This window comes from Rhinoderma darwinii, chromosome 5 (genome assembly GCF_050947455.1).
Source record: "Rhinoderma darwinii isolate aRhiDar2 chromosome 5, aRhiDar2.hap1, whole genome shotgun sequence".
NCBI classification, from domain to species: domain Eukaryota; kingdom Metazoa; phylum Chordata; class Amphibia; order Anura; family Rhinodermatidae; genus Rhinoderma; species Rhinoderma darwinii.
The window spans coordinates 296,819,794-296,843,855 of NC_134691.1; the positions used below are offsets into that span (position 1 = coordinate 296,819,794).

Genomic DNA, 24,062 nt, shown 5'->3' on the forward strand with positions numbered 1-24,062 from the left:
ACAACAATTATGTGTAATTGAACATATGGGTACGTTTAACGTTTTGAGGCTATGAACCTTAAAATAAATGTAAGTGCCTCAATGCACATTTTCTATTATGGTAAGAAGTTGCATATGTTTTTCACATTAATAATACTTGAATCTATTACTGTATGTCTAATTTGATATTGATAGTGTATATATAAAGTAAATTAATATATAAGCTTTTCAAAGATATTTGTGTTTACAGAAAATTGGCATATCTTCTATTTTTCATTTTTTTGGTGTTTACATTATTATAGCGCCACCATTCTCCAACACTGCACACAGATTATATCTCTCACACCATTTATTGCCTCAGTGGGGCTCACAATTTTACCAATCTCATTAGCACTTTTAAAGGAAGCCATTTTGGAACATGGGGGAAACCCATTAAAGTACAGTGAATACATACAAACTACATGCATATGAAAAACACCCAAATAGTTTGGTGTGACAAGCGCTGCCAAGATACAGGTAGCAGGCTGGATAGATAGGCAACAAGCGTTTTTATCCAGCAGATATTCATGAGCAACTCACTTTGGCTATAAGCTAACCCCCTCATCAGCCTCAATACAATTCAAATTAAATCATAAACCGTTATATATACACACAAAAGAACTGCTGAAAATAACCACCTATGCATTGCTATACATCACTTCCACATATATATGCTGTATATCACTTCCACATAAGCAGATATCGTCCTTTGCTCATAAATATATGCTGAATAAAAACATTTACAACCGCATACCCTATGTAGACCAGGTCGGCATTCTGCACCTCCACTGGTTGAAGCAGCCAATGCAGTCTCTCTTTATTCCAAAAGCTGAATGGGGTTGTGCCGGGAATTAGCACATCCTCACAAGGTGATTGTACCCACATCAGATCTCTTCCTCACCTCCTCTGAATAAAAGTTGGTACACAATGAAGTGACATGTTCTTGATTTTGTTTTGTTGCACAAAATCCAAGTGTTTCTACTAAAGACCAAGACCCAAGTATAAGGCAGCTAAACACTGAGCCATTGTGCTACCCAAATAATAATACCAAAAAAAGGAAGAAATAATCAAGTGTTTGACATTATGCTTTCAAAAGATGGGATCAAGTATTACTTTTTGTTTCTTACTAAACCACTTAATATGAAAGAGAATGCTGTATAAAATAGGAGATTATACAGTTTTCTAATATACATTTACTAGAAATTCTGCTCACATACATTTCTTATAGAAATCTAGTAGAACTTGGTCTCTTCACTGTAGAATGCTAGAACCCACAGATCAGTCCTGTGTAATGCATCCACAGGCTAAGGCCCTGTTCACATCTGCTTCAGGGTATTCTGTTGTTCTGCTCCGTCAGAGGAGCAGAACAAGGGAATGGCGGACGCAATGGTTCTGTTGCAGCACGCACACCACTTGTGCCCGACAGAACCCATTGATTTTAATGGGTTCTGTTGGCTTTCCGTTGGGGTGTCTGTGGTTTTACCTGAAACAATAGCGCAGCATGCTGCACCATTGTTTCTGGTCATTTCTGCCAGATCTGCGACGGAGATCCTCCGATGCAGATGTGAACAGCCCCTTAATGAATATAACTAAACATGGTATCAGTCCTGTGACACACGCACATAACCCTAGCATTCAGTTAGCAACAGTACAATGTATCACAAGGAAACAATCTCAGAATCGCTTAGATAAGTAAATGTATTCCAAAGTTATTACTATATAAATTGACGTATTTCTGATTTAAAAAAACGGGGCTGTGTCCACAAGGCCAAAACTGGCTGCGTCCTTAAAGGCTATGTACACCTTTCGAATTTATTTTTAATATCCTTTTTTTTAAAGACTTTTATTAAAACTGACGGCATTGGCTGAGAGAGAACCATACAGTTTCTATGCATATAGGATACATAGAAGCTGTTTTGTAAATAGTATAAAAGTCAATTAGAAAAGTCCTTAACACAAAAGACATTGATTTAATGCAAAAAAAAATGTAGTTCATTGAAAAGTGTACATTGCCTTTTAAGAGGTGGAAAAACAACATGAGAACTTTTATGAAAAAAACAAAACAAGTAAAATCACCACATTATTTTTGTACTATTTTTTTTTTTTGTGTAGGATATACTGAGAACAACAATAGAATTTCAAAAACTAGAAAAACTAGAGTTTGGAGGAAGTAAAGGGAACACCCTGACTGAACAGGTCATACATCTTCAAGAAGATTTTGATGAAAGATGCAAAGTGTTCAAAGAAAATTCCCAGGATCCAACAGATTATACAAACATGGTATTGCTTACCTTAACTAAATCACTTTGTTCGAAAGGTTCTTAATGTCAACATAGTGTGTTCTGGATTTTTTTTATATTTTTTATCACAAACCATGAGTGCAATGATTACTATAAGTGTTATTAACATACATTAAAATATGCACAAAAACACTGTAGTAAATATTTTTTGTGAGACAAAGAAAAAAAACACTACAAGGCCAAATGCACACAATTCTGCAGCATAATATAGTACCAGCAAAGTAAATGAGATTACAAGTGATCTCCTCTACACAATTCAGATCTTAAATTCCGCTGTATGTCAATATATCGTGTATTTCTGCCTGCGAATTGTATCTGACTAGTTTGTAAAAAAAAACGCACCAAAACCTCCAGCATAAAACCGCACCTATATTCGCATCAAAATGTAAAAACCGTACCTAAAAAGACATCGGCAAACGCACTATTAGGTGGGGATTTTACCTGCGGTTTTTATGCGGATTTTCTGCACCAAATTACGCAACATGTGCATGTAGCCAAAGACTGAGTTCACACGTCACGGATATGTCGTGGAGTTTCAATTCAGATTTACACTTTGCAATTCAAAGGATGAGATTTGCGTCAAGTCCGCAACAAATTCTGCAACAAATCCGCAACGTATGATCTCAGCCTAATGCCTCATGCACACCACAGTGTGGGCAGTCCGTGATTCGTGGAAAGATAGCTCAGTTTTCACTGAACCGATTGGCCTGCTAAAGTGAATGGGTCCGTGAAAACTATCAGGTGCCAATCAGAAGCTGTGAAAAAAGACCCGAGTGGCACTCGGTTGTGTGCAACGGCCATAAGGTATAGTGTGTGGTAGATAAAATGTGCTGACATTATTTACATTGTACAGTACTATGCATAAATCAGACACCAGATCTGGAGTTGCATATTTCATCTGACAGTCAGTGCAATATGATAGCTGATATTCATAGTGTGACAAAAGATAGACCAGCAGAGTAGAAGGACATTGGTAGGGGATTGTCTTGGTAAAGCTTGACAACACTTAGAGGAGGGCAACTGCCAGACCTTGGCAGAAGGCATATTAGGATCTCCTATCAAGGAACTTGGATCAGGAACTAGGGCCAAATCTGCTGCAGACCTACCGTACAGCATGCTAAACTAACAGCATGTTCCTGCACCTGCCTAAACCTCTCACTGGCTGATCTAGTCAAGAGGAGGTCCTAGCAGTCAACAACTGTTTGAAGGGATATGACAGGAGCCAGACAACACAAAAGACACAGAACAAGATAAGGTATTCCTAGCCAGCAGCCGAATAGCCTGTGGTCTTATGCAGTGTTTCTCAAACTGTGAGGCCTCCATTTTTGGAATGGAATATGACCAATGAGGCCAATAATTAAGAAGCCGTGGACTAAAAGCTACACTGCTGGGAAGTCAGGGCATTTGAATCCCCACAAGATCATTACACAGTATTTCATTTTGTTCACGCTTTACTTTTGTGCTCGCTACTACAACTTTAATATTTCTATACTTCCAGTAGTAAAAGACACTTACAGCTTATCTTTTTTAATAGTCATTGGCTTTATATATGTAGTTTTGATTATAATGCTAAATAAATATATATATATATATATATATATCTATCCCTGCTCGAGTGCTCCACTTTATCACCTAAAATATTATTTTGTGTTTCTGTACACTTACAGCTGCATTAATCTATCAAAAGGTATTCCCAGAGGTGTCCCTTACATTCTTAACTTTCAAAGAGTCACTAATGCTCTGTTTCCACCGTGTTTGGACAATACAATTGAGGTACACTTATACAGTAATAATAATCATTATTTATATGGCGCCAACATATTCTGCAGCCCTGTACAATGCAGAGGGTACATGTACAAACCATTTCGGACATTACGTAGTGACAAAACTAATGAACAAGTCAAACAAGTGAAGTGAGGACCCTGCTGGCAAGAGCTTTCAATCTATAATAGAGTAATATAAAAAAAGGGATTCATATGAACGCTTGTTCCCTATCATTGCCCTGTGTAAACAGGGCAACGATCAGCCAATGAACGAGCAAACAGTCGTTCATCGGCTGATTGTATATTTTTTGCAGCACAAAATAATATCGCAGCCTTTTCCCCACCCCCTATTGAAATAAACACGCACACTTAGCTGAGCATGTAAGGCTGACAGTAATTTAATGTGTATGGCCACCTTTGACGTAATAAAAGGGTGGTCTATAGCTCTTGCACAGTGGTGTATGGTGTATTACTGTTGAATTGCCCTGAAAAAAGAGGAAAATGGATTTATATTTACTTGTCGTTGTTAATATTTATTGTAAATTTGAAGCTGGACATCTGTTATACTGTCGTATCTGAATATTCAATAAAATGCTTTGTTCATGTTCCCTACTCAGTTTATTATATCATAATGTTCTTTCTTAAACTACTGTGCTATCTTCACTTAAAATAATAATTCTCGTAATAACTGTGTATATGATATTTATGTTGAAATTGATCTTATATAGTGTAAATAATCCCTTTTGTTCCTTTTTACAGGAGTTTGAATATGATTACACAGAGTTTAAAGCCAAAGTTTTAGACCTAGAGACTCAAATTGCATCAATGATATGTCTTGCTTTTAAAGACTGTTCTGGCTTAGAATCTGCATTTAAGGTAATTTTTTATTTTCAGTTGTGACCAAATGACGTCACTTTGGACAATTTAACTCAATCAGAAAAAGAAACATGAAGAAAACATGTGAATTGCAGATGTTTAAACGCAGTTTTGATTTTTTTCCTTCCAATAATCGTATTCTCATAAACCCTCTGTACAGTAGGATACTATATAGCCTGTGTTTTAGTGGGTTAGATTGTTTATTGGGTTCCTAGGCAGTATCTTGTGACACATGGCGAGCGACGTTCAAAAAATTTCAATTTAATTGGAAGTTATGCTTCAGGTTTGTGATGAATAAATGCAGACGGATAAAATATTGTTATCTAGCATATATATATCGTCGATGGAAACCCCCTACAGACAAATGCAGGCTATCTTTTTTGACAGCGTGAATAGCACTGCAAAAAATTATGGAAACCAAAACAGAACCCACTAACACAAGTGTGAACAGTTCAAAACTTAAAGGTAAATCCCAGCCAAAGCTGAAAATTCAGTTTTGGCTAGATTTTAATAATCTTTAAAGCGTACGGCCTCGTGCACACTTCAGACACCGTTTTCACGGCCGTTTTTGACGGATCCATGTGCCCGTTTTAGCGGCCGCGTGCACTCCGTGTTTCCGAGCGCCGAGCATGGTACTGTCCAGTGTGCTGAAAGAGTTAATGGGCTGCACTAATCGGCGGTAACTTTTTCAACACCCTGGACAGTACCATGCTCGGCGCTCGGAAAATACAATTATAATGAAAAAAATAAGTTCATACTTACTTTCCTCCTGTCCGGCCTCCAGTGATGACGTTTCATCCATGTCACCGCTGCAGCCAATCACAGGCTGTAGTAGCGGTCACGCACGTCAGGGTGACGTCAGAAGGCAGGCCTCCAGGGATGACTCTTCATCCCATGTGACCGCCTCTGCAGCCAATCACAGGCTGCAGCGGCCTCTACAGCCAATCACAGGTTGCCGCCTCAGAAAGGAAGGTCAGACTGGAGGAAGAAGAGGGACTCGTCACCAAGTCCGTCTTGTTTTGAGAAGATGGATCTGGTAGTAAATTCAGAGTGAGTGACCAGTTAGGGGGGGAGGCTCATAAGTGGGTGTTGACGCAATCATGGCCAAAATATATATTAGACTGAAATTTTAGATAAGTGTATCGACTGACACTCGCCCAGGAAAGGTATCTAGATCCAAATCATAGGTTATATCGATATATCGGAGAGAAGTAAGAGACAGAGACCATGCTTTTATACTCAAAAATAGTCCTCTGAGCTTTATTTACAAAAGCAATTACAATAATATCTTTCGAAACCGGAGTAACTTGATTTGAGCCAATCGTTTACAATGTAACGATGACTCCGATTCAGCCAATTGCATACAATGAAAATGTTTGTCCTGAACTAATCATAGGCTTAGGCTCTGTTCACATCTGCGTTGGGGTCCTGTTCCGACGTTCTGTCTGAGCTTTCCATCAGAACGGGGCCCTGAATAGACACAAACTGACACAGACGGAAACCAGAGGTTTCCATCATCATTGATTTCAATAGTGACCGGTACGGTGCCCATGGTTTCAGTTTGTCTCTGTTATGCACCGGACCAGTCATTTTGCCGGAAGCAATAGCGTAGTTGACTACGCTATTGCTTCCGGCAAAACGACGGGTCCGGTGCACAACAGAAACAAACGGAAACCATGGGCACCGGATCCGTCACCATTGAAATCAACGTCAGAATGGGACCCCAACGCAGATGTGAACAGAGCCTTAGAAGACTTTTTTAATGTAAAACTATGGTTTCCCAAAATATACCACGTTCATCAAGGCTAAGAGTCAAACTGCCCCCACCATTGTAATAAAGAATCTGTTTCTCCCAGACAGTAGCAGATAGTAAATATGGTAAATATTTATCTATTTTCTCCATAGCAAGAAAGACTAAACATGCAGCGCAGGAACAAAAACATAATTGTTTCAGATAATGCTGACATAGCTTAAAGCAACATGACTTCTTAATCACAAAATGGATTATTTAGGCTACAAGATGGATGCCAGATATACAAGATGGAGTCTACACAAAATGGAATCATTTTAAACACATTTTACTCATTTTCACATTTCCCACCTTTTGTTTATTTGGACAATTTGTATCCAAGTCAGGTACTTCAAGGGGGCGGGGCGGTTAAGCCCTCCGAGAGGACTTACCTAACGTTTTCACTTCATCCCCTGGGCATATCAACAAAATTCCTCCCCATACTCATTTCACTCATGGGGTACGCCCCATATCAGGCACAAAAGCAAATATAATGCAATACATAATAAAACAACCTGCAGGACACTCTGGAGCAAACAGATTATCCACCCCCAATACCCTTAAACCCTTAAGGACGCAGCCTAGTTTTGGCCTTAAGGCTCAGAGCCCATTTTTCAAATCTGACATATTTCTTAAACCTACCCAAGCGATTCTGAGATTGTTTTCTCGTGACACATTGAGCTTCATGTTCGTGGTAAAATTTGGTCGATATATTCAGTGTTTGTTGGTGAAAAATTGCAAAATGTAGAGAAAATTTTGAAAAAATTGCATTTTTCAGAATTGAAATGCATCTGCTTGTAAAACAGACGGTTATACCACCCAAAATAGTTACTAGTTCGCATTTCCCATATGTCTACTTTAGATTGGCATCGTTTTTTGAACATTATTTTATTTTTCTTGGACGTTACAAGGCTTAGAACATAAACAGCAATTTCTCATATTTTTAAGAAAATTTCAAAAGCCTTTTTTTTAAGGTACCTCTTGAGTTCTGAAGTGGCTTTGTGGGGCCTATGTATTAGAAACCCTGATAAAACACCCCATTTTAAAAACTAGACCCCTCAAAGTATTCAAAACAGCAGTTAGAAAGTTTTTTAACCCTTCAGGCATTTCACAGGAATTAAAGCAAAGTGGAGGTGAAATTTGCAAATTTCATATTTCTTGCTGAATTTCAATTTTATTCATTTTTTTCTGTAACACAGAAGGTTTTACCAGAGAAACACTACTAAATATGTATTCTCCAGATTCTGCAGTTTTTAGAAATGTCCCACATGTGGCCCTACTGCGCTCGTGGACTAAAACACAAGCCCTAGAAGCAAAGAAGCACCTAGTGCATTTTAAGTCCTCTTTTTTTATTAGAATATATTTTAGGCAGCATGCCAGGTTTGAAGAGGTGTTGAGGTGCCAAAACAGTAGGAATCCCCCAATAGTGACCCCATTTTGGGAACTACACCCCTCAAGGAATTAATTTATGGTTGTGGTTACCATTTTGACCGCACAGTTTTTTCACAGCACTTATTTGAATTGGGCTGTGAAATGAAAAAAATTTCATTTTTTCCAATAAAATGTCATTTGTGATCAAAATTTCTTATTTTCACAGGGGAAAAAATACCCCATTTTGTTGCCCAATTTGTCCTTAGTGTGGCAATACCCCATTTGTGGTGATAAACTGCCGTTTGGGCCCATGGGAGTGCTCAGAAGGAAAGGAGCGCTATATGTTTGTTGGAGTCCAGATTTTGCTGGATTGGTTTTCGGGTGCCATGTCGCATTTGCAGAGCCTCAGAGGTATCAAAGCAATGGAAACCCACCAAAAGTGACCCCATTTTGGAAACTACACCCCTCAAGGAATTCATTTATGGTTGTTGTTAGCATTTTGACCTCACAGTTTTTTCACAGCACCTATTTCAATTGGGCTGTGACATTAAAAAAATGAAATTTTTTCCAATAAGATGTCATTTTTTATCAAAATTTCTTATTTTCACTGGGAGTGCAGCAATACCCCATTTGTGGCAATAAACTGCCATTTGGGCCCATGGGAGGCCTCCGAAGGGAAGGAGCGCTGTGTGTTCTTTGGAGTACAGATTTTGCTGGTTTGGTTTTCGGGTGCCATGTCGCATTTGCAGAGCCCCAGAGGTATCAAAGCAACGGAAACCCATCAGAGGATTGGTTTTCGGGTGCCATGTTAAGTGCACAAAAGGCACTTAACAGCTCCATGTGTCAGCCACATTTGATTTTCGCGCAGCCGCCATCATTATGACACTCCGTTTGGATGTTTGTAAACAGAAAAGCACGTGGTGCTTTTCTGTTTACAATCATAGTTTGACAGCTGTTGCGCGAATCACGCTCGTCCCACGGAAGTGCTTCCGTGTGGCATGCGTGATTTTCACGCACCCATTGACTTCAATGGGTGCGTGATGCACGAAATACGCACAAACAACGGACATGTCGTGAGTTTTTCGCAGCGGACTCACAAAGCGTAAAAGTCACGCAACGGTCTGCACGGCCCCATAGACTAATATAGGTCCGTGCGACGCGCGTGAAAATCACGCACGTTGCACGGACGTATATCCCGTTCGTCTGAATAAGCACTCAGTTTGTTGCCACTTGCTGCAGACCCAACCTTTATCAATTGTTAAAATAAATGCTCATCTGGTGATAGCAACATCTGCATACTCTATAAAAATTGCACAATAAAAGTGACAAGCCCTTAAACTAAATCAAACATACACCTTTAAAAAAAAACACTTTTCTGTCCCTCTGGACAGAGCATCTTAGAAAATGCGCAGCTACTATTTTATTTTGCACTTGTGTTGTAACACTTTTCAGTAGGATTTGTGCCTTGATCTGAGCTAATTACCTGTGACTGCTCCTCCCCATAGAAATATTCACAGATACCATTTATCTGCCAAGTGTCTCAAACCATTTTTTTTTTTTACTTAGAACAAATTAACACCCTTAGACACATACAAATATATTAGAAAGCTGAATGAAAACATTTTGTATTCTCTGGAAGGTCCCTCCGTGGGAGGTGAGTGTGCTGATAAGGTTGGCTTCCACCGGTCTGCCAGGACTGTAGGCAAATCAAACAGCTCTAACAGAATTTACCTGCAACTGCTGTAAACCTGGGACATACCAATCAGATCTTACCAAATTGATCTTTGCAGTCTTGGAGGCATATATGAGGCCACGTACCATCAATACAACTGCCATCAAGAGTGCCTTGGGTGCTACCGGTTTACCTTCCTTATTCGTCCACATTCCATTAGAATCTGGTTTTCATGCCTTCTACTCCCAGTTGGACACTTCCTGTGGAGAACAATCTTTTACCGCATAATCATTAATCTTAATCCGATAATTCAATTGAAGGAAAACATTAACAATGACATTTTAAACATTCAGATTGAGCAGTATACTAAATCTGATATATGCAAACTGATTTTTCTTCTTTATATATATATATATATTTAACAGAATTTTCTTGTCAAACAGCTGTTTTAATCCTCAGCAGAGCACAATAATATTGTGCACACATAGACCCGATCCAGGTATAGTTCCTGATCTGAATTTTCTTTTCTAAAATTTTCCTTTAACAACAAAACAATGGTTTCTAATGGGTATCTACCTCCACTGAGAAGTTATCATTTACACAGTTATAAAACAATTGCTACACCTTTTATCGGACACATGCCTCCAATAGTCTAAGAAAATGATGGGAAGGGAGGAGAGGGAATCGCGTGTGATTCTATGAACTAAGTAAAATAAACTTTATTGATTTAACAAACAAACTTTTTTTTCTAATTTTATAAAATGTCCAATGTTGGCCTACATGGACGAAAGACACTGTGTCTTGGAACATTTTTTTGGGGGGCAATAAAGCCATGGTGACATCACTCCTGGGTATCTCATTTTCAGCCCCTTGCACTTTCGATTTCACTAGGGACATTGAACTTGTCACACCTTGCAACAATAGTGCCAGGCACTTTTAATATTAGTAACCACTGTCTTCTCGTACTGTTAGACAGTTATTATTTACTGGGGCCTAAGGCTGTTCTCTTGAAGAGCAGTATTAGGGGTCCTCTGCACTTAGATTAATGTAGACCTACATTGGACATTTTATAAAATTATAAAAAAAATATTTGTATGTTAAATCAAAGTTTATTTTACTTTGTTCATAGAATCACACGCTATTCCCTCTCTTCCCTTCCCATCATTTGCTGTATCATTACTGGTGGTGTACACCCTGTGTGGTTTCCTCCATCTATTCTAAAAGTTAGATTTGAGAGGGTACTTGCGAACTTTCTCCAATAGCCTAAGTCTAAGGCACACTGGTCCAGAACTTTACACAAAACCGTAGTATTTAAAGCTGCTGATATCTTAGCCATTATACAAACACCAGTTCAATACTTGGGGTAAAAACTGTTCCCCTGTCACTTACGTGCAACTTCACTGAGAATTTTCTTGTCAGTGTTCTTTCCAGTAGCGAAGATACTGGCCAGGCTTCAGGCCACCCTGAGAACAGGTCTACACATACGAGCACATATTCATACACCCCTACCTGACCCACCTCGGGTAGTTGTATGTTCTGCATTCGCTGGAACAGGTAATCTGGCTGGGGGGCACTTTTCATAGGTACCTTTGCTGTTTTACCTATGTCATGTCATGTGCATATCATGCAGGCCACTACAAACCTAGTGGTGGCATTATTGAATCCAGGGGCAAGCCAATTTGCTGATACCTGACTGCACATACTCTCCTTGCCCGGTGTGTCATCTCTTGCTCTCTGAAATGGCTTACCCGATGATCCAACAAAGTTCCTACTACCAATGCGCCCATAATCGTGGGCGATGCCAAAAGCGTACCTAGAGTCAGTGTAAATGTTGGCCATCTTACCTTTTGCCAGGTTACAAGCCAAAGCGAGCACATCCTGCTCCGCTTATTGAATCGAACAAGAAGGTGGGAGTGGTCTCTGGATGATTTACCTCTTGCATTGTGACTACTGCTTATCCTGTCTTGTACCAACTGCATATGATAAAGTATTTCTGCATTACAAATTTACATTAGAGCCCCATGTTGCATATGGATAGGCTATGGTTCAAAAGGGTGGATATACTTCTTCATGGTCATCTGATAAACCAGAACATTTGAGCATCCCACCCCATCAGGTCCTGTAAATACCTGATTAATACCACATACAGACAATTATTTTACTAAAATCTGGCATACAACTAACGCTGTTCACCTCCTTCCCATCTGAATCTGTAAAGACTCATCTGTGAGTGACGTCACCTCGGCCTCCTGTGCAGATTTACTGGAAGGGAGTGGTCTGCAAAACAAAACCTCATGTTGAGTGGTGACTACAGCAGAGCATGCCTATTGTCATATATGCCATCCTGGAAGAATCTGGAACCATCTACACAATAACTCAAAATCTGGATTACTCTCATACACATTTAATCTGAGTTACTGATTGGGTCTCATACACCTTTTGTAGACCTCCTAGCTCTGAGTTCCTTAATTCAAAACAACATTTTTGTGCGGTGTCTAACTGAGATGTAACTGATCAGTCTCATCACTACTCCCATTTACACCTTGTACTTAAATTTAGTGTGGTATGGCTATTTTTTTTTATTTTTATACACTCTAAAATAACTAACAATTCAATTAGTTCAGTAGATACATTTGTACTAGTCTGCTTGTCAAACATCACACTGCACACATGTTACATCACACCTGTACACATGTCACATTACACCTCCCCTCCCCCATCATAATCTACATTAGTCAGTGCAATTTGCCTGGCTGCTCCGTATTCTTCACTCTTCATGTAAAAATCTACGCCTGTATTCACATATCTCTCACACAAACTTACTTGTAACCACCTGTAATCACTTTCTTTGTCACTTTAAGCCACGCACTCTGCTTTCATAGTTAACTCCTGGTCATTCAACCATCCCTTTGTTCATCTCTCCACAAACTTATTCCGTTTATCACGTGCAAACAACCCTCTTTCGGCATGCCAGCATTTTTAAACAATATTTTTCCACAGTTTGACAGTTCTTGTTATAGCGCCACTGCCTGCCTTTTTTGTCACAATTTCTTTGACTGTAAACCACGGAGTTCCCCCTGTCACTCTGCCCTCTGAGTTCTCCCTTATCAGGACTTAACCGCAGAAGTTCTCGTGGCACTACTGGTACTACCTACAGGATATTACCTATGAATATCCAACCCCTCTGTCACCCACAGACCGTTTTTGTAAAACCTCTCTGTCACCTACGGACAGATATAGTACCTCACCGAGTCAGGCATTCCTGACATTCTACTCTCTCAGAGCAAATGGGCAACAGGATAACCTTGCCTCTGATCCTTAATTTTTTTTAATGCGAAAGCCAAATAATAAATGAAATCACCAACACCAGACCTATAACAATGCAACAAAAATCCAATTCATTGCAGGTTTATTCTACAAAGCCTTGAGCTTCCTCACACACAGACAGCTGGGCCATACTTCATGTAGATTACAACTCCTCTCAACCATCCACTACGTCACTGCGTTCCAAGGGGGGGGGCATTCACTCACTTCTCAACAATTTTAATACTTGTGGTTTTAACAACCTTAACAGTTTCATTTCCGGCAAAATCCTCTCATATCCTCCATACCATGAACTTTCTGTTATGCCTTTCATACCAACAACTCAAGATACAAATTTACACATCTTCAACATCAACTCAAGATAGACGTACGCATCTGCAATCATTCACACAAAAAGTTTTTAACTTATCTCATACCTCTGGATACGCTTTTTCTGCATTCGGGAGATGTGACGTCATGACGGCTAATTCCAGCCCGGCAAATACATGAGTGAAAAAGGTTTGTGTAAGAATAAGCTTCTTAGTAACCACGTTTTTTAAAATCTCACTGATGCAATGCCCGACCTCCAATTACAGCTATCAGACGATTAATCTCCCGGGTTTCGGCACCGAAAACTGTTGACGCAATCATGGCCAAAATATATATTAGATTGAAATTTTAGATAAGTGTATCAACTCGCACTCGCCCAGGAAAGTTATCCAGATCCAAATCATAGCTTATATCGGAGAGAAGTAAGAGACACAGAGACCATGCTTGTATACTCAAAAATACTCCTCTGAGCTTTATTTACAAAAGCAATTGCAATAATATCTTTCAAAACAAGAGTAGCTTGATTTCAGCCAATCGTTTACAATGTGACGAAGACTTTGATTCAGCCAATAACATACAATGAAAATATGTTTGTCCTGAATCAATAAGACTTTTTAAATGTAAAACTATGATTTCCCAAAATATGCCATTTCATCAAGGCTAAGGCTGTGTTCACATGAAGTTTTTATGCAGGAGGAAAAGTCCTCCTGCAAAAACTGCTCCAGACGGTTTTTGCACAGTGGTTTAACAAAAACTCGTCAAAACACTCGTCGAGGCGTTTTTTTCCCGCCTCAAGATGGGTCATGACGCTGCTTTTTACCGCGACACGTTTTTTTTACTCGCGGTAAAAAACTCGTCCAATTCCCATTGAAATCAATGGGAGGCATTTTCGGGCGGTTTTTGAGAAGTTTTGCGGTGCGGTTTCCGCGTCAAAAAACTCGTAAAAAACTCAGTGTGAACAGGGCCTAAGAGTCAAACTGCCCCCACCGTTGTAATAAACAGAATGTTTCTCCCAGACAGTAGCAGATAGTAGACTCCTTTTCCCATAATAAAACGGGTAAATATTAATCTATATTCTCCATAGCAAGAAAGACAAAACAAAAAGCTCTGGAACAAAAACATATAATTCTATCAGACAATGCTGACATAGTTTAAAGCAACATGACTTCTTAATCGCAAAATGGATTGTTTAGGCTACAAGATGGATGCCAGATATACAAGATGGAGTCTACACAAAATGTAATAATTTTAAACACGTTTTACTCACTTTCACAGTGGGGAAAGAGGCATTTTTCTTTAATAAGATATATATTACAAAGTTTATTTTATTCACTTATACTATTGATTTATGCAATGTTTGTTCAAAGTGTAGTGCCTATTTAACCTTGAGTTCTTATTGTGTTGACCAGTTGAGTTCCTCTTCATTCCTTCAAGGATCCCCAGGTTGCCCTCTGTACCAAAAAAAGGTCATTGGATAACTGGAGGGCCATGCATCAGTACTGTTCAACAATGTTTTATAAGACTCTTGGTATATGTATTTTCTTACACAGGGAACAGTTCTATGGCATTGTGAAAAATGTCCTCCAATTTTCTCATTTCCATCTTCTACTATTTTTTTTCTTTGAGTGAACTTTATGATTCTTCATTGTAGTTTTTAATTATTTTTTTTATTGTAGTTGCTGGCTCTTTCTGGTTATTTTCTTGAAAGACGGACCATATTGGATATATTCAGCCAAAATTATTTCACACTTCTCCAGATGTATAGTGACGAACTTGACAAATGCAAGCTGTTGTATGATGAGCATGTTAAACAGGTCAGTGCCAAATTTTTGTAATGTAATATTGTATACTATGTAATTCATGGTGGTTCTATACTCCTACTAAAGTATTCATATTTCTACTTTACAGATGGAAAATGTTGTTGTACACAGAAACATGCCAATTATTTCTGGAATCTTGAAATGGACAAAGGAACTCAAGGACCGAATACAGACAATGTGGACAAATTTTCGATTTATCCAGCATGAGTAAGCAGTTAATATATACTGTATATTATTGTATGTAATTATGTGAACTTGACCAGTTGAACACATGTAAATGCATCAGTGTTTCTGTAAAAATATTCTGTGTTGCTTTGGTTTGATGGAATAAGTAGGAAAACATCAAATCATCTTTCTTATATCTGACTTTTTTAGAAGCATGGAAAGTCCAGAAGCTTCATCCATTTATCAAAAATATATGGAGATGATGACTTTGCTAGACCAGCATGAGGAAAAAGCATATGAACAGTGGATATCTGAAGTGGATGGTATTTGCAATTTCAATTTAGACCAACATCTCATAAAACGTAACCGTGATGATGGTCTTCTCAGCGTGAACTTCGATCCGAAGGTACATAACTTTTTTTTTTTCCATTGGGGGAATAAATCAAATTTACAAGTGTATCTCAAGGTTTATTTTAAATAATATTTTCTCGATCATTTTTAATGCACTCAGAATGTTAAAATGTTATATTGTTATTGGACTATATATATATATATATATATATATATATATATATATATTGTTCATATAGCATAGTAGCAACTATGAAGTTATCCGACTATAGCTAGTTGTGATAACAAGATTCTCATATATCCTGGCTCTCCTTTTAGATTTTAGATTGAGATTTCCTTTACTAATATATTTTCTTTTTTTTTTTCATTTTAAAGAGTAGATTTTCCATTTATTAACTTTCTGGTTAATTATATCTGCAGTTGGTAGCAGTGTTACGAGAGGTGAAATATCTTCAAGTACTGAATCATACAGATCTACCTGGAGCTGCTCTAAGTATCTTTGAAAAGAAAGAAATCCTCCACAAGGTATATATTTTTCTTGGTAACATAATTTTTTTTTTTACAAATTATTATTTTGTAATGCTGACTTTAAAGGGTTTGTCGGGTTTCAGCAAATTACTTTAAATTTTTGTATAATTAAAAGTTAAACAATTTTCCAATATACTTTCTGTATTAAAGGGGTTGTCCACCTTCTGACAACTGATGACCTATCCACCCCGGAAAGGTCATCGATGCGGATCCGACACCTAGACCCCGCACCGATAAGACGCTCCGGTGGCCTGCAGGCAGCGGATGTTATAGCACATAATGCTATGTACGGAGCCCGGAAGCATTTGGCTCCGTATATAGCATAGCGGCCGTGCTGCAAAACTGCCGGTCCGCTCCTATTCACTAGAATAGGATCAGACCTGCAATACTGCAGCTTGGCCGCTATTCCGTGGCTTGAGCTAAGTGCTTCCGACATGTACATCCGGTGCACAGAGGCACCGGACCAGCTGATCTGTGCGGGGCCCGGGTGTCGGACCCCCTCAGATGATGTACTGATGACCTATCCGGTGGATGGGTTATCAGTTGTAAGAACGTGGAAAACCCCTTTTAATTCCTCATGGTTTTCAAGATCTCTGCTTGTTGTTATTCAGTAGGAACATTCTTTGTTTAGTTTGTGGATAAAAATCTGTCCATGGTCATGTGATGGACCTACAGGTGCTGGGATTGTTATGCCATATTTTTGGCCATTCTCCCGGCCGCCCGGCTCCCATAGAAGTCTATAGGGCCAGGTAATACATGGCCATCACTGGAATGTGTTCCGAGTGACGGCCATGTCTTCCGTCGCTCGCTCTCTCCTCCTCCTCACAGTGCGAAGTGCATGTGAGGAGGAGGAATTGGGTATTTTTTTGCTCCCTGTAGGAGCGAAATCCACAATCCCCGGCCACAGCTTCGGCAACGCTTTGGCCGGGGATTGGGGATTCCGCTCAAGGAGAAGTCCCTAACTTCACTGTCCATATATAGACGCAGTGACTTCTGAAGCGGAATCCCCGGCGATGTGGCCGGTGTCTCTGCTCCAGGAGAAGTCCCTGACTTCACTGTCAGTTTCCATTTTTAACGCCCGATTTTGACCCGTGTTGCATCCATATTTTTTCCTGTCCGTTTTTAAAACGGATGAGTTTCATTTGTCTTTTTTTTGCCTCTGTAGATAATGCTACACACTGCCCTCTGTAGATAATGCCACACAGCCCCACTTGTAGGTAGTGCCACACAGCCCTACTTGTAGGTAGTGCCACACAGCCCCCCTGCAGGTAGTGCCACACAGCCCCCCTGCAGGTAATGCCACACAGCCCCCCTGTAGGTAATGCCACACAGCCCCCTGTAGGTAATGTCACACAGCCCCCTGTAGGTAATGCCACACAGCCCCCTGTAGGTAGTGCCACACAGCCCCCCGTAGGTAATGCCACACAGCCCCCTGTAGATAATTCTACACAGCACCCCCCATAGATGGCACCCCCTACCTTTCTGTAGATAGCGCCACCGTTACAGGAGAAGTCCCTGACTTCAATGTCCATATATGTACAATGATGTCAGGGACTTATGCTGGAGCAGAAACATCTGCCACAGCGCCGAGGATTCAGCTTCCAAAGTCCCTGACGTCACTGTGTCCATATATGGACAGTGAAGTCAGAGACTTCTCCTGGAGCAGAAACACCGGCCACGGCTGTGGCCGGGGATTGGGGATTCCGCTCCTACAGGGAGCAAAAAAATACCCTCCTCCTCCTCCTCCTCACATGCACTTCACACTGTAGGCAGAAGTAGGAAAGAGAGAGCGAGCGATGGAAGATATGGCCATCACTCGGAACACATTCCAGTGATGGCCGTGTATTACCCAGCCCCATAGACTTCTATAGGAGCCGGGAGAACGGCCGAAAATAGAGCATGTCCCATCCAAAAAATTGGTCGCGTGAATAGCCCCATTTGGGGTCTATTGTTCCTACTGTGGCCGCGTGACAGACGTTTTTTGAACGGACATTACACGGCCGGGAAACCGTGTCGTGTGAATAGGGCCTAACAGTATGTGTGTCAGAGATGTGTCGTCTAACGATCCCAGTACATGTGTGTCCACATGTCTATGGACAGAATTTTATCCTCTGGAAGTATATCATGAATTTTCCTACTGAATAACAAGCAGAGATCTTGAAAACCGTGCGGAATTAAAACAGAAAATATACTGTAAAATTGTATGACTTTTAATTATACAAAATATAACATTAATTTGCTGAAAGTGGACAACACCATTTTATTAATAGATACAACATCTCAAGCTAAAGCAGTAACAATCTTTTTTTTAACTTAATACCAAGTGAATTACCACACAGATATGTTGCAACATTTTAATACCATTCACACAAACCTTCATGCATCCAGGAAGAAGGGAAGAAAAAGGGAAAACTATTTTACGTAGCACGGTGTATGTATGATGTTTTACATTATAATCCATTAGAGTTTTACATCAATTGTGACATTGCATATTTTTAGTTATCTATTTTAATTTGAAAGCAGTGTGCTAAAAAATTTACTAGAAAAGTACAGAGACTAATAGATGCTTTGGATATTTATTTACAATGTGTTTATATTATTAGTAGACCACCAACATTTTTGCAACAGTTGTTACAATCTAAAGTTTTCAATTTAGTCAAGGTAGGAAAACATCTAGCGGCTACTGCGTTCGCACTGCGTTATGCCCTATTAGGACATATAGACATCATAGAAGGTATACCCCCTCTCTCGCGACACCCCTCTATGAGCTACAATTTGGAGAGCCACCAATGGCAACCATGTATTGGCCACTGCAGGGAAAATGTGTGGCTGGCCACAGGTGCCCCTGGTAATTGCAGCTGATCACCAGGGGTTTCAGAAGTCGGACCAATGTCGATTAACATATTGCTGGGTTGACTCCATTACAAAGAAGGGATGTCTTGAAGAGAAAACTGCTTATACATTTTCCCGCCCTGTGACATACTCTTACATCATGGTGAGCACAAGAGCTGGTCCTGCTCCATCACTTGCAGGTGCCAGCTTTATTATACAGGTGGGATTGGAGATAACTCCAATACTGGACATTTAATTCCTTAGATGACACGGTCATTTAAACATGCGGCACCTAAGTGGTCTGACAGAGGAAGGGGTCTCCCTTTGTAAGCCCATCAGCACAGAAGTATTGCAATGTATTGTTGAAGCGTTCAGAAGATCGAATGTCCCTTAAAGGGACAAAAAATAGGGGGAAAAAAAGATCAATAGAGTTTATATGAAAAAAAAAAGTCACAAGCTAAACACTGTTTTGCCTTGCAAAATACTTATACTATAATGGAAAAAAATAAAGACACATATTTGGTGTTGCCGCAGCCTTAATGACCCGTACTATAAAAATAAAATGTTATTCATTCCGCACAGTGTATGCTGTAAAAAAAAATATATTAAAAAGAATAAAAAAAATATCCTAGCATTGTTGTATTTTGTTCATCCCGCCTTCCAAAAAACTGAATAAAAATTGATCAAAAAGTCATATGTATCCCAAAATAATACAGAAAATAATAATAATAATAACAAAAACTTCAGCTCATCCCACAAAATGCAATCTCTCAAAAGGCTATGTTAAAGGAAAAATAAAAATGTTATGGCTTTTCAGACTGCAGGGAGACCAAAACAAATACTTTTTTAAAACAAGTATTTTATTGTGTTAAAGTAGTTAAACATAACAAAAATTATATACATTTTGGATCGTTATCGTATCTAACCAAGGAATAAATGTATCATGTTATTTATACTGCAACACTGTAAAAACAAAACCCAAAAAACAAGAATATAACTAATTAGAGCAATATGACATTTAAATTTAATGGGGTGTAACTTGTATCTCCCCACACTGCAGCAATGACTAGAAGATGTAATTGCATGTTAGGATAGAGGATGATTGGTTTTCATGGATAAAAGATGTACAAATAATTTTATTGTTAGAGCTACAAATGTTCAATGTGTACAGTGTGCTTATAGATGGTTTTGACTACTTGATGGTTGTCTGTTACAGAAAATCTGATTATTCTGTTAAATATTTATTTTTATTCTCTGAAAGTATATTGGAAGCTTGGAACTTGTGGTCCATTGGTACAATACAGTGAAGAATACCGTTCTGGAAGTAGAATACCCCTTGATTAAGGATGACATGGCGGCTATCAATGAACAGCTAAGCGATGCTGAGGAACGTTACACATGGAACAGTGGGGACTGCTGGGATTACATTGTTCAAGTCAAGTCTGTTGTCTATGATTTAGAGAGGAGATTACAGAAATCTAAAGACAACATAACAACAATGCAGCAGATTATGAATTCATGGGCTGAACAGGCATTGTTTTCACGGAAAGACAACAAAAAAGAATCCCTGATCAATCTTGAAGATAAAAATGAAAGATTAAGTAAAAAGTATAAATCAATCCAAGAAGATGGCTATAAACTGCGCAGTCTTGCTGAGGTACTTTTTTTTAAAATTTTATAATAGCTAAATTGACCAATTTCCTATACACTTTGCGGGAAACCTCATTTGGTTCAAACTATCAAATGAACGTGAATATACTTTTAGGCCCCATGCACACGAACGTGTTTTTGCGGCCGCAATTCCCCTGAAAATCCACGCGAGAATTGCGGCCCCATTCTTTTCTATGGGGCCATGCACACGACCGTAGTTTTTACGGTCCATGCATGGCCCGGGAACCCGCACCGCAGAAAGAACGGGCATGTCCTATTACGGACATCTTCTGCGGTCCGGGCTCATTGAAAACAATGACGGCGGCCATGTGCATGTCGTACGATTTGCGGGCGGCCCGCGGCTGACAGTCCGCTGACAGTCCGCAGCCGCCCGACCCGAAAATCACGGCCGTGCACACGGCTACGGTCGTGTGCATGAGGCTTGAAGATGCTAATGCAACGTGCTAGATGTGTTTTCAAGGATAACGTACAAGCCATAGTTAATTTGGCTAAAAGAAAAGTAAATATATATACATTTAGTCAAGTTAGAAACGTAAAAGTATTTTGATTGGCAGTCTTCAAAATGGAATTCGGTAACATACATAGGTACACTCTTTGGTCTAATGCATAATGTTAATGATCAACCTAACGTTACATTGAATATCAACCCTTGAACAGCATTTATTTTTTTTCATCTTTGATGGGTCCAAATTGAATAGATTAATTTGTTCATATAGCTTTATAACAGTTGGAGCTATCTATCTATATATATATATATATATATATATATATATATATATATATAGATAGATAGCTCCAACTGTTATAAAGATATATATTTTAATATATAAAATCTGTCCACTACATAGTCATAGAGTTAAATGATAAACTGCCACCTCTAGGGGGAAATTCGTTGGTTACTGCATACTGTTCATACATTAAACTCAATAGTAAAACAGTGTTCAACAAAACTCAAGATCTCCCTAGAGGCGACAGAACTTTTATCTTTTAGCTCTATGGCTATGTAGGGGATTTGGAGCTGTGCATTAGAAAAATTGAGCTCTAACCACTTTCAAAGGGGTTATCTGTGATCTGAATTTTTTTTTGCAATTGCGTCAAATTAGATAAATTAAGAAAAGAAGCAGTACCTGCCTATCCTTTCCCCCAGCAATCTAGCACTGACGCTTTGGTGACACACTTGGTGATTGTTTACATGTACGTACAGTAGAATGTGATCGCTGCACCCATTTAAAGGGCTATGCGGCCATGTGTTGTATTTATGGCATTATGCCAGAAATACGATTCATCAGCACTGAGCTCCTGATTGGCTGGAGGGGTAACATGCTTCCTGCATGTAAAAAATAACAGTCGGCACGATCGCCAGCAGAAAGTATGGGTAAGTACTGCTTCTTTTCTTTATCACATTTGCAGTCATTGCAAAAAAATGTTCAGAAGCCGAATAACCCCTTTCAGAAATCAGCGCAGTATGTTGGACCTAAAAATGACACGATGTTAAAAGGTGGGCATTCACCTCAAGCATTTTACAATCAGATTTTGTCTGATATTCTACAGAATAGATACTGGTAAAACTGTAAAATTGGAGCTAGAGGAATACTCATATGTCAAATCATTTTTTGTTTCCACAGGAAAACATGAAACTCTTGAAGGCTGTTCCAGATGTAGATGCTTGGAAAATCTATATGGAGTACATGGATGACATTGTGACAGATGGACTGTATAATACTATTTTTCATTTTTTGGAGTTCTTCGCAGACAACACAAATGATAGATTAAAGCCAGCTCCTTTATTTGAGGCACAAATGTGTCTGAGTGGTAATGAAATTGTATTCAAGCCCTCTTTACAGAAAGAAGATGGGGACGGTCTCTATGACCTAATGGAAGAGCTTCTAGGTGACATTTTTAAAGTATCAGGGCACGTAAAGAGAGTTGCAAAACATTTTGGTGAAGACAATTACCAGGTAAACCCAGAAAGAAACAATATAATAAATCTGACTTTTTTGTAACATATATTGTTAGCTAAACCAAGGATATCCCTCAGTATTACAGGGACAATGTCCTACTTCCTCATTTCAGCAGAGTGAGGTCCAAATCTCGTGAGATTATGAATGCACTGTGAGATTTCTTACTTCTCTGAAGAGAACCAGCTGTGGGGGGAGAAGCAGTTTCTATACAGAACTTGAATGGCAAAATGGAGCTTTATGATTTGATGATTCACTGGTCCATAGAATACAATGAGATTATCGATTCACCTAACTTTCTCATAAACTTGCCAATAGTCCAAACCTAGTGAATCCGTTTGCCAATGCATCTTACTGGGCAGCGAAGCATAACACACAGGAAATCTTTTGATATTGCTGATGACATAACAATCAGCATGAAGTTAGGCCAGACATGCGCAGAGATCTTCACTGTGTACACATGCTGCACACTCATTCCCCTCCCTCACATTGGATTCCTCCTACCGAGCTTGACGCTGGATTAGAGACCTTTTCATGTACGATACATTCTGGCGTGCATCTGTCCAGAAATTCAGATATCCAGCACAAACAAATAAAAATGTGAAAATAGAGATTTTAGATTTGTATTTTACATTGGGCTGCCTTGCTGGTGGATAACTACCATAAAAGTCAAGTTTTGTATACACTGATACGAACATCCCATAATTTAGAACATGACAAGTGCCAGACTAATGGAATTTTGTTTTATAAACAAATGCAAGTTTTTTTGTTTTTTTTCATCCTGTTACCGTACTTGTCACATTCTTGCAAATTTTTCCTTCTTAAGAAAAATAACAAACATAGTCAGGTTGGCACATAACTTAAGTCCTTGTAAAGGCAGAAAACAGAATTTAAAGGGAATCTAAACTAAGGGGGAGGTTTATGAAGACTGTAGTTTCATACGCCAATCTTAAACTGAACTACTTAGGAGTGAAATGAGCCAAACTTATTAACCCCTTAGGCCCCATGCACACGAACGTGCTTTTGTGGCCGCAATTCCTCCGAAAATCCATGGGAGAATTGCGGCCCCATTCATTTCTATGGGGCCATGCACACGACCGTAGTTTTTACGGTCCGTGCATGGCCCGGGAGCCCGCACCGCAGAAAGAACGGACATGTCTTATTACGGCCGTGTTCTGGAGTCCGGGCTCATTGCAAATAATGGCCGGGGCCATGTGCACGGCCCGCGATTTGCAGGAGGCTCGCGGGTGACCGTCCGCTGCCGGCCGACCCGAAAATCACGGCCGTGCACATGGCTACGGTCGTGTGCATGATG

General features: G+C 39.5%; 1 protein-coding gene across 1 annotated transcript in view; it reads left to right on the forward strand.

The window, feature by feature from the left end:
• Nucleotides 1-24,062, forward strand: part of DNAH11 (dynein axonemal heavy chain 11) — a 228,068-nt gene that overhangs the window by 25,147 nt on the left and 178,859 nt on the right. The window contains exons 9-16 of the mRNA XM_075827324.1: nt 2,131-2,298; nt 4,841-4,957; nt 15,099-15,236; nt 15,331-15,449; nt 15,618-15,813; nt 16,179-16,283; nt 20,380-20,775; nt 22,415-22,747. Coding sequence (XP_075683439.1) covers nt 2,131-2,298; nt 4,841-4,957; nt 15,099-15,236; nt 15,331-15,449; nt 15,618-15,813; nt 16,179-16,283; nt 20,380-20,775; nt 22,415-22,747 — 1,572 coding nt within the window. The remainder of the gene's footprint in view (nt 1-2,130; nt 2,299-4,840; nt 4,958-15,098; nt 15,237-15,330; nt 15,450-15,617; nt 15,814-16,178; nt 16,284-20,379; nt 20,776-22,414; nt 22,748-24,062) is intronic.